Source organism: Dipodomys spectabilis, unplaced genomic scaffold, assembly GCF_019054845.1.
Source record: "Dipodomys spectabilis isolate Male_0828 unplaced genomic scaffold, ASM1905484v1 ptg000004l, whole genome shotgun sequence".
Lineage (NCBI taxonomy): Eukaryota > Metazoa > Chordata > Mammalia > Rodentia > Heteromyidae > Dipodomys > Dipodomys spectabilis.
This window is the reverse complement of record NW_024870681.1, coordinates 6,824,823-6,835,367: the sequence shown is the minus strand read 5'-3', so window position 1 is coordinate 6,835,367 and position 10,545 is coordinate 6,824,823. Positions and strand designations below refer to the sequence as shown.

Sequence of the window (10,545 nt, the reverse complement as noted above, 5' to 3'; positions counted from 1 at the left end):
AATCTGTTTAGTTGAGGAAAAACACACTGCAATTCCAGCATTAGGCCAGAGGGTGTAGGCATCCCTCTATCTTATCATGCTCCTCCAGAAAAGGTCCCCAAACTCCTGACCTGGCCATTTCCACCTGTCTCCACATTTTTAAGTTATTAAACACATGTGGGTCTTCCTTAAGCCCCACGCTTCTCGAATCTCTCACAGTAGAGCTGTGGAGGTAGAGGAAGGAGAAGCTTCAAGTGCTATCCCCACTGGAGAGCATGGGGACAGATGGAAGGAGTCTGTGATGAAGGGGGTTTCCTCTTTGGAGGCTCAGCTAGTCTTGAAGGACCGCACCCTCCTTTCAAAGTGGCTGGAATATCAGCACCACGGACAGGGACAAGGCCAGCCAAATAAAGGTTAGTGCCTAGGCTGGGAAAACAAGAGTCCATTCAGCATCAAGAGGGAGGGTTGTATGTTAACACATATACAACTGAGAAGTTATGACTGAGAGGGTCCAAAGTCTCAACCTGGAGTGTGAAGATGCAGAGAAGCTGGCGTAGACTCCTGTGACAACAAGCCTCTAGAGAGTGGCCAGGGCCCGTTATTCCCATCTAGAATTAGTTGGAGGTTTTTGCTGTTGGGTAGAAAGGAAATGAATCCCAAGCCCTTCTCCTTTCATCTCCTAGTTGATCTGAGCCTTGAGCCTGTGCCCACATCACCCCCTCACCCTGGTGCCACACAGATCCCAGCCACAGATGCCCTGGGGACCTTCCCTTCCCTCCCTGAGGAACAGGGCCGATACCATGATACAGAAACAAGGGAAACACTCCCTGATTTTTAATCTGACTTCCATTAACAGCTCAGTGGGCATCACACATACTTCCAGACCCTGTGGTGGGAAACCCTGGTGGTTGGAGGGGAAGGACAGAGACTCAGAATGAGAGTGGAGACCTGAAATTCAATACCTGGGGTGAAGTGGGGCCAGTTGAGGGGGGGGGAGTGCTACATCCCAATAGCTCCCATGAGGGGCAGCCAAAGGCTTGGGCCCCCACCCTTACCTCAGGTGCCTCTAAGGTGAGGATGATCGGGGCACTTAGATGCTGCCATCCTTCACCCCATTCCTCTGGGAACCAGGGGTGGGGTTATGGGAGACCAAAGGAGACAGCCCTCTTTCTTACCCTCCCAGCCACTGTGAAGTGTGGGGAAGGGGAGCCACCTCCTCTGTTTCAGAGGGAGGCTCCAAGAGGGAGTCTCTTGCCCAAAGTCAGGCAGTACAGAAGGGTCTAGAACACAGCAACACTAGACTGCTCAAGGTCAGGGTGGCGACTGTGGGGCTCTGCTGCCCGCAGTGTGTGTGTGTGGAGGGAATGGGAAGCAGTGAGGGAAGTCAGAATCAGATTCCCTCGATCAACCCTTCCCTCAGCCTCCTCTCCATCACCCCTCTGAGTACTTGATTTCGTGGTCTAGGTGCTGTAGCCTTGGCCAAGGCTGTGTTCTATATATATGCCCGTCTTTTAACAAGGGTCTTCGATGTGCTCCCACTGGACCTGGACTGAGGGCCCAAGGAGAACTTCCTTGGCCGGGGGCAGAGGACATAGTACCACTGTTCCCTCCCTCCAAGTCCCCCAGAAATCCCTCAGGCCGTTCCTGGAATCTTCACGATTATTGTTATTTCTAATTCGGTACAAAACTGACAGTGATCAGCTCCGGTGACGAGAGGTAGAAACCCGGCCAGGCAGCCGGAGAAAATGGGGGTGGGGTGAGTTAGGGCATAGGGCCACCTGCTGCTGGGACAAGGGGTGTCAGATCCTGAGGGCCTCCACCAGTGAGTGGGGATGCAGGTGTATCTCCCGCAAGCACAGGGCTCCCCTTAATTCTTTTCCTGGGCTCTGCCCTCATCCAGATTGTAATCTGAGTAATCTGAGATCTGAAGCAGGCAGAGTCTGGGGGTAGTCAGATGGGATGGGATTGAGGGACAGAATGGTCACTGGCACAACCTTACCCCCCTCCTGGGCACCACCCTGCCTGCCACCAACAGCTCCCCTCACAACCCAACATTCCCTCAATCTGGCCAACCGCCCAGTCAGTGCAGGAGGTAACAGAGGAATGGAACCTGGCAATCATGGAAAGGAATCTAGCCTTTGGGGGGATTCCCTTGTCCACACTCTGTCAAAGCAAAACAAATGTTTTAAACTTAGGAGTGACCTGGCTTTGGGGACAGGTAGGGGGTGAGGGGCACCCGGCAGGGACGGACCATCGAGTTAAGGCTGGAAGGTAGGTTGTTGTGTCTCTGGGGGTTGCTGGGCAGGGAGGTCTCCCTGGAAGCGGGAGAGCTCGGCCTTCTCCCCCTGACTAATCTGGGACCTCTTGATGGCGGTCTTTGGGCCACCTGCATCTCTCTGCCCTGTGCCAGTGGTGCTGAAGGTCAGAAGGCCTGGCATCACCAAGCTGCCAGGATCTGCGACAAGGGGAAGGAGGAGATAAGAGAGCCCTGTGAGCGGAGCTGGGGTGTGTGTGTGGGGAGGGGGGGGAAGGAGATAAGACAAGTGAGGACAGACAGACGGACAGACACGGGTAAACACATACACACACACATACACACGCACACGCACTCACACTCGCACTCGGAGAAGACGGGCAGGGGTCTGGCCAAGGCAGCACCTCCTCACCCCACCCTCCAGTTCACCAGCTCACCTCCAGGCCAGGCAGAGGCCGCAGCGCCTCCTGCGGGCCGGGCACCGCACTACACTAAGAACAGCGCGGAAGGTGGCTGTGCCCGGCGGGGAGGCCCCGGGGCGGGACGGGGGGGGGGCTCCCCCCTCGCCCTGTCCGCCTTTACCCAAAGGTGCGCCTCCACCCGGAGGTGCGTGGCTGCGGGGTGGGGGAGAGGTGGCGCTTTGGGGCCAGGACCCTCAAGAGTTTTATTCCCGTGGCGGGAAGGAAGCCGCCCTCCCCGCCCAGCCGGATGATCCCTGCACCGGGGTGGGGGGAGCGCACTGCTCACACGGGGTGGGGTGTGATGGGGAGGATGGGGTGAAGGTAGGGCCTGCAGCAGCCGAGGGCAGGGCGCGTGCGCGCGCGCGCAGGCACACGCATGCGTCAAGTGACGGCAGCGTGCCTGGGATGGGGGTGGGTGGGTGGGAGGGCGCGCGCGTGTCACATGATGGCGCAGCGGTTGCGGCGCAGCGCGCCCTGGAAGCGCAGGGCGGCGTGCACGTGCTTGCAGCGGGCGCAGCCGACGCTCTTGAGCAGCTCGCTGAAGAGCAGCAGGATGTGCCAGTTGTACTTGGCCGAGCACTCCACGTAGCCGCACTTCCACGTCTTCCGCACCAGGTGCGACACGTTCCAGCGCGGGATCACGCGCCCGCGCTGCAGGTCCCGCTTGTTGCCCACGATGATGATGGGGGTCTCCGAGGTGCCGATCACCCTGCGGGGCCGGGGGAGGGGGGAAGCTCAGAACTCGGCCAGTCTCCCAGCCTCCACTGGAGGTTCTGTTCTGGGGGCAGCCCCCAGTCCTTAAGGTGTGTGTGTGGGGGGGGGGTGAGTTATAGTCTCCAATCAGCATGATCGACGTGTTAAAACCCCTCCCAACTCGGCACGATTGCATCTATTCCACAGAGGCGGAGTCTGGGGCAGGCTTAAGTACTCACCGGCCCCCTGGCCTGCAACTTGAATGCCCCTAGCGGTCTTGTTGGCAACACCTCTGCTCTTTGATACTCCACGGGTCAAGAACACCCCTCAAAGTCAGGGCCCCAAATAAGTGAACAGTAATGGGAGACAGAAAGGTGAGTTTCGTGCATGTTGGAGTTTATGTGGGAACCAGGGAGTCTGTGAGCTTCACCTGCCCCCTCGCCTTCCCTTTTGCCCAGGGACAGGCTGGCCCTGGGGCATGGACAGAGGTGAGGAGCGGACTGTGCTGGCAGACCCTCACCTTGTCTCCAGGATCTGCTGGCGGATGGTTTTGACGTACTCGAAGCTGTCAAAGCAGCAGATGTCGTACACCAGGATGTAGGCGTGGACGCTCCGGAGTCCCCTGCAGCAGGCATCTGCCCACTCCTGCAACACCCCCCACAGTACCAGTCAGAGAAGCCATGAGGGACCCCCACGATTCCCTCCATCAGACCGTCACTGCACCAGAGGCCTCCAGCACAAACCCATCCTCAGGAAGCCAAGGCCCTGGGAAAATGCCGGCCCTGCAAGCCAGGACAGCGCAGGTTCTGCGTCGATTGACTAACAGGACCATATTACTGTCTTCTGCATATCTTGAAGATACAGCTATCTTGTGACGGGCCTGCCTGCCTGCCTGCCTGCCTGCCTGCCTGCCTGCCTTCCTCCCTCCCTCCCTCCCTCCCTTCCATCTTGTTCAACAAGTCCATTGATTCAAAAGAACCTAACACTGAGCTATTTATTGAAACTGTTAGCATCCAATCTTCCAATGCTCCTCCTCCAAGAAGCCTTCCTGATTTGCCACCCTTCTTGCAAGAGGGCACTACTCCCTTTATCTCCTGTGTCTAACTTCCTTCTATCATACCCTGGTTACACACTGTTCCATTTTCCAGGTCCTCACATCTGCTGTGAGCTCCCACCACCAGGTAGTGATCTGTCCATGGTGCTGAATTTGAGTCCAGCCTGGAATCCAGGCAAATCCTGCTCCTCACACAACCCCTAGGACTCTACCTGTTTGAGGGCTCCTCTCTATCCTCAGGATTGAGAAGCAGAGGCCTGGGGAAAAAGGCTGAGATAGTGCAGAAAGGGGGTGGGTGAAGAGAGTAGAACCTCAGGGCAGCTCCAGGGAGACAGAACTTCCGGTATGTGTGTTAGGTCAACTTCTCAGGGAGGGGCTACAGCTTAAGATAAATAGATCCCAGGAAAGGCTGAATGTGCTAAAGGGAAGGTTCCTTAAGAAATTAATTAGCTAAGTAACCTCCAACAGATACAATTTCAAGAGGAGTTTCAGGCAGTCAACATAGGAAAGAAGGGGGTCTCTGCAGTGATGAAGGCAGATCTTTCCAAGCAAAGGAAACCAGGGTTTTCTCCCTCTAGGACTCATGCAAGGAGGTGGTGAGGAGGGGCAAATGCCTAACACTCCTGAGATCCCAGGTTCCATCCCCAGCACAAAGAAAAAGAAAAAGAAAAAAGAAGAAAGGAAAAGGGGGAAAAAGACTTTTAGAGGGGGAGGCATGGCTCTTGTTCCAGCTTGAGTTGGCTTAGGCCAAGGGCTGCACACAAGGGAAGACTGCAGACAGTCCTCCACCTTGAAGAAGGAATACAAAAGAACAGGGTCAGCTGCCACCTGGTGTAGGAAGTCTGATTTCAGAAGAGCACGTCTGACTTGGAACTTGAAGAAGCTGCTGTGGCTTTCCCCAAGGAGATGCTGTGGCATCATCTTCACTTTGTGCTGAGGTTTTCAGTTTTGGTGTAAGGGGAGGATGCTGAGGACAAATCTAAAACTGTAGGAACCCATGGACTGGCTGAGAAGAACTCGCTGTGTGGAACACAATGCCCACAGAGATCCAGGGGCTGTATGAGTAGGTGGTTCCTCCCCCAACCCACAGGAGAAGTGGAGTCCGTGGGAGGCAGGAGGGAGGAGAAATTCCCACTTTCTGTAAGCTCTCTGCTGGGGACAAGGAGCAGCTGCCAGCTTTTAAGGGTGACAGCCCCACCTCTCTCCCAACGTGCTGCCTCTTTGAGGGGACCCTGGGCTGCCTCCCACTCCTCTCTGGAGGCTTCTAAAAGGGAGAAGCAGAAAACTCCTGATTGTGGTGGCCTTTCATTCCTTGATTGAAGGAAGGAATGGAGAAAGTTCAGCTTTCCTTCCAGCTTGCTCTATGCAGAGATCTAATGTGTCCTAAAAAAGACCATCTTGGCTATGTTAAGACAGAGAAGGAGGAGCTGAGTGCACAGCTCTGTGGTACAGCACATACTTAACATGCACAAGGCCTTGGGTTCAATCCCTAGCGTCAAAACCAAACAAAGATGAACACTGAAAATGGAGTCTACTTCCTGAGTCTCAACCATGCTCGTAATTCCCTTGGCAGGTTTCACATGTCCCTCGCCTCGGCATCCCCTGACAGGAGGCGTTGGACTGAATGAAGCCCACACGGCACTGCCTCTCTGCCAGCAATGGGGAAGAAGGCATTGTTTTCTTTATAGATAATGACCAACAGGATTCTTGAGTTTTATATTTGGTCTTTGAGCAGCTTCCAGAGTCCCTTCTCAGTACTTCGCTCTGCACAGCCCCTTCTCTATTTTCTATTCTCTAGGATAGCCTTAGCTATCCTAGAGCCCGAAGATAAGGGTCCCAATAGGAAGTGGTGGAAAGACATGACTAGTTCTCAGAAAAGAAACACAAAGCCAAGGCTCTTAAACACATGGGGGAAATGTTCAATTTCATTAATAAGCAGAGAGGCAAATAAAGACTACACTGAGGCTACCATACTTCAATGCTCGGATTATTAAAAAAAAAATCCAAGTTTACTGGGCCTGGCGAAGCACCCTGTAATCCCAGTAACTCAGGAGATTGAGGAAGGAGGATAGTGGATCCCAGACTAGGCGAGGGGTACGTTGGGAGACTTTGACTCCAAAAATTAAGTAATCCATGATGGTGAGGCGTCAAGGAAACAGGCTCTTGGAAAATCATTTGCTGAAGTACATGTACAACTTGCACACAGGGGAATCAGGAGACATCTTCCAAATTCTGGTTGCTTTTACCCTTTGATCCAGCAATGTCATTTTGAGGGACTGATTCCGCAAATACACTTACTTATATAGAAAGCTATTCCTGTGCCTCACAATTCATTGTGTCAGTGCTCAGAACAGCACAATATTGTAAAATATTCTTTGTCCATCAAGAGGGGATCCATGAAATAATCTAGCAGGATACAGTGTAGCCACGAGAAAGAACAAAGAAGTCCTCTACTGAGGAGAGATAACTTCTGGATTCTGTTAAAGAAGCAAGAGCGAAGGACTAGGCACTGTGCTTACACCTGTAATCCCTGCTATGGAGAAGGTGGAGGTGATGGAATCGTGGTCTGAGGCCAGCCCCAGCAAAAATAACAAAACAAGAAGGACGGGGGACATGGTTCAAGTGGTAGAGTCAGAGTTAAAACATCAGTAAAGCCAGGTGCCGGTGGCTCACACCTGTAATCCTAGCTACTCAGGAGGCTGAGATCTGAGGATCGTGGTTCCAAGCCAGCCCGGGCAGGAAAGTCCGTGAGACTCTTATCTCCAATAAACCACTCAGGAAACCAGAAGTGGTACTGTGGCTCAAGTAGTAGAGTGCTAGCCTTGAGCTGAGCTGAGGGACAGCACCCAGGCCCTGAGTTCAAGCCCCATGACCAAAAAAAAAAAAAACAAACAAACAGGAGGAGGAGGCAGAAAGAAGAGGAGGTGGCTGTCGCAGGATTTAAGGTTTAAGGCCAACCTAAGATACACAGTAAGACCATGTCTCTTATTTAAAACAAAAACCAAGATCTGAGGATGGCGTTTGAAGTCAGTCAGGGCAGGAAACAGAGACTCTTATCTCCATTTAGCACTAAAAAACCAGAAGGAAAGTTGTGGGTCAAGTGGTAGAGCACCAGCCTCGAGCAAAAAAGCTCAGGGTTAGTCCCCTGAATTCAAGCACCGCTCTGGCACTGGTGTGTGCATGCACACACACAATATTATAAGCATGAATTAAAAGTCAATGAAAACGTTAGAGAGTTATGGGGGAGGAGAAGGCCATAATTTGGACTTTAAAACTGTATTTTATCTACTCCAAAATTAAAATTACACTGAAGATAAATCCACAACTAAATGTGAAGAAGAAATAAAACCTAGTGCAGGGTTGGAGCCAGATCTGAAGTTCACTCAGGTATCATCAGAAACTCTGAGCTGGGCACCGGTGGCTCATACTTGTAATGCTAGCTACTCAGGAGGCTGAGAACTGAGAATCACAGTTCAAAGCCAGCCAGGGCAGGAAAAGCCATGGGAATCTTATCTCCAACTAACCACCAGAAAACCACAAGTGGCACTGTGGCTCAAGGTAGACAGCTAGCCTTGAGCTGAAGAGCTGAGGGACAATGCCCAGGCCTAGAGTTCAAGCCCCACAACTAAAAATGAAAACAAAACCCAAACCAAAAACAAAACAAGGCTCTCCAGGGAGCATGAGACAATGTGAGTGCTGAGCCCCTGCCAGCCCCAGGCCCCAGCCTGAGGGATGGCTGCATCTACTGTACCCACTGGCCACAGTATGTCCCTGACTTGGGTCTCTACTGGAGGGAAGGACACCATGAGTGAAGGTACTGTGGACAGTTAAATCCAAACCCTGTAGGAAAGATTGAGGGAGCAGTCAGATAGAGCTTCTTTCACCTATAAGAAGCCCTTGGACACGAGACCACTTAGGACCTCCCGAGTCTCTGCTAACTTCTCTTTCTCAGATCCCAGCCTGTTCGACTGTCCCTTCTACAGGTGATGAAGTAGGATCTGAGGCCAAGTTTGGCAGAGCCCAGATTGAAAAGCAGCTTGTTCCTTTCCCATTCTTCACTGCCTCCTACCTGCCCAACACCTACATCACCTCCTGTGACCCCATACCTGAGTGGCTGATTACCTCCCCTAGGGCTGACTTAGCTCACTCATTTCCAGTCACACTTAAAATAACTGCCTGTCAACAGTCTTCCCTCCTCAGACTGTGAGTTCCTGGAAAGTAAATTGCCTATCTGTTTTGCTGACCATTCTGATCCAGTGCCCAATGGAGGCCTGGCACCCATTAAACAGTCATTAAATAATTGCTGAATTAACTAGCACGTAATCAATGGCTTCCGCAGATGCACAGCTCTAAGGAGGAGGGCCAAGGTGCAATGCAGAACTCTCAACCCCAGCCCCCTCTACTCCACTGCCCCAGCGCGTGGCCTACCTGCAGTGTGTTGACAGGGAAGGCGCTGATGGGCGGGAAGTCTAGGATCTGGAGGTCGTGCACATGGCCGTTCATGACCACAGCAGGCAGGTAGAGGCGGCGGGCGGTGGTGGGCACACAGACCTCGCTGAACTCGTTGTACAAGAACTGGCGCACGATGGCACTCTTGCCCACACCTCGTGCCCCCAGCACAGCCACCCGGTAGGTGGAGACCATGCCTCCCGCCCCACTCCGCCACCGCGTCCTTGCCTGGGGCTCCCCCGGGCTGCATATTCCAGGGGCTGGGGGCTCAGCCACCGTCAGGACCAATCATTGCTGCCTCTGCTTGTCCTAGGCCTCCTGCGGCCTCCACCTAGACTGGGAGGAAAAGAGTGGGGCTTAGTGCACTGGCTTACCCCGCCCGCATGCCCTGCACTTTGCCACCTCTGGGTCTCTGATGGAGCTGTCACTGCATTTGAAATACCCTCTGCTCCTTTCTCCGAACCCAGATCTTCATCTATCCCAAACTTCGCCATCTTCCCTCCTCCATTCTTCTTGCACACCACTGGTTCATCCCTCTTGACTTGCGTAACAACCGGATTTTTCACCAGGCCTGCCTCCCCAGCCATGGCAGGTTTCACAGCAGAGAGGAGACAGCACGGGACTTGGGTTCAAATCCCAGTTTCCCCATGGAGCCTGGACAAGACAGCAACTCCTCCGTGTCTCCATCTCATCCTGATAGGGTAAGGCCGGGCAAGTGAGTCTCAGCGGAGACTCTCCTGGCCATTTTGTGTGGAGAGAACACTTTCTTATACAGGACATTTTATTTTCATGGCTCCCAAGTAATGTAGCTTATCACAATGGCTTAAAATACACACACACACACACACACACACACCACCACCACCACCATCACCATTTCCCAATGTTCCCAATCGTGAATCACTGCACTAGATGACCACATTGGCTCTGGAGAACACATAGCAATTCACCTGCTGTTGGCAAGCCCATATATCCTGGGTCAATACAATACACGCCAGCAAGAGGTAGCACTATTCACCCCTCAGAAACTCATTCTACCCAAAGCTGCACCCTGGGTGAATAACAGCTACTCCTTTCTACACCCTTCTTGTAGTACCTCCAGCTTTCAAATGTAGTGATTTTAAATGGTGACTAGCCATAGGCCAAGAACTAGGTCTGATTCTCTAACACCATTTGGAACTCAGAGGACCTGGCACACAGCTGGTACCCAGCAAAGAGCTGCTAAGTGGTTAGACTGCGATAGGAACTCACTAACTCCATGCCTGTTTCCATGACTTTCAGAGCTTGGGTAGAAACCCCGGCACTGACGTTTTCTAGCTGTGGGTCAGTAGACAAATCATCTGGCTGATCACAGCTGAGCCTCTGCACATTTGCAAAACGGGGCCAATAGCCCCTACTTTGAAACACATCCCTGTAGATGTCTTAGCAGGGATGTGTCTCCCTCGGTTGGGGATTATGATCCCAGGGACTGCTAAGGAGGTCCAGGTTAGGTGAGTTGGCTGGACTACAACCAGACCAGCGGGGGCTATGCTTTTCAGCATGTATGAGTTCTCTTTCCTGGTGAATGTGTTCTTTTCATAGCTGAGCGTCCCCACGGTTGTTCTAGTTCAAAAGGCTAATCTAGGGGCAGATGTGCATGTATTCTATAAGTAAAA

General features: G+C 52.8%; 1 protein-coding gene across 1 annotated transcript; it reads right to left on the bottom strand.

Moving 5' to 3' along the window:
- Positions 1–3,131: 3,131 nt before the first annotated feature.
- On the bottom strand, positions 3,132–9,227 carry Rasl10b (RAS like family 10 member B). Its single transcript, XM_042693826.1, has 3 exons — positions 8,870–9,227; positions 3,908–4,032; positions 3,132–3,403 (listed from the first exon to the last, which is right to left on the bottom strand). The coding sequence occupies exons 1-3, from the start codon at positions 9,083–9,085 to the stop codon at positions 3,133–3,135; spliced, it is 612 nt and encodes a 203-aa protein (XP_042549760.1). The 5' UTR covers positions 9,086–9,227; the 3' UTR covers position 3,132.
- Between the last annotated feature and the right edge of the window lie 1,318 nt (positions 9,228–10,545).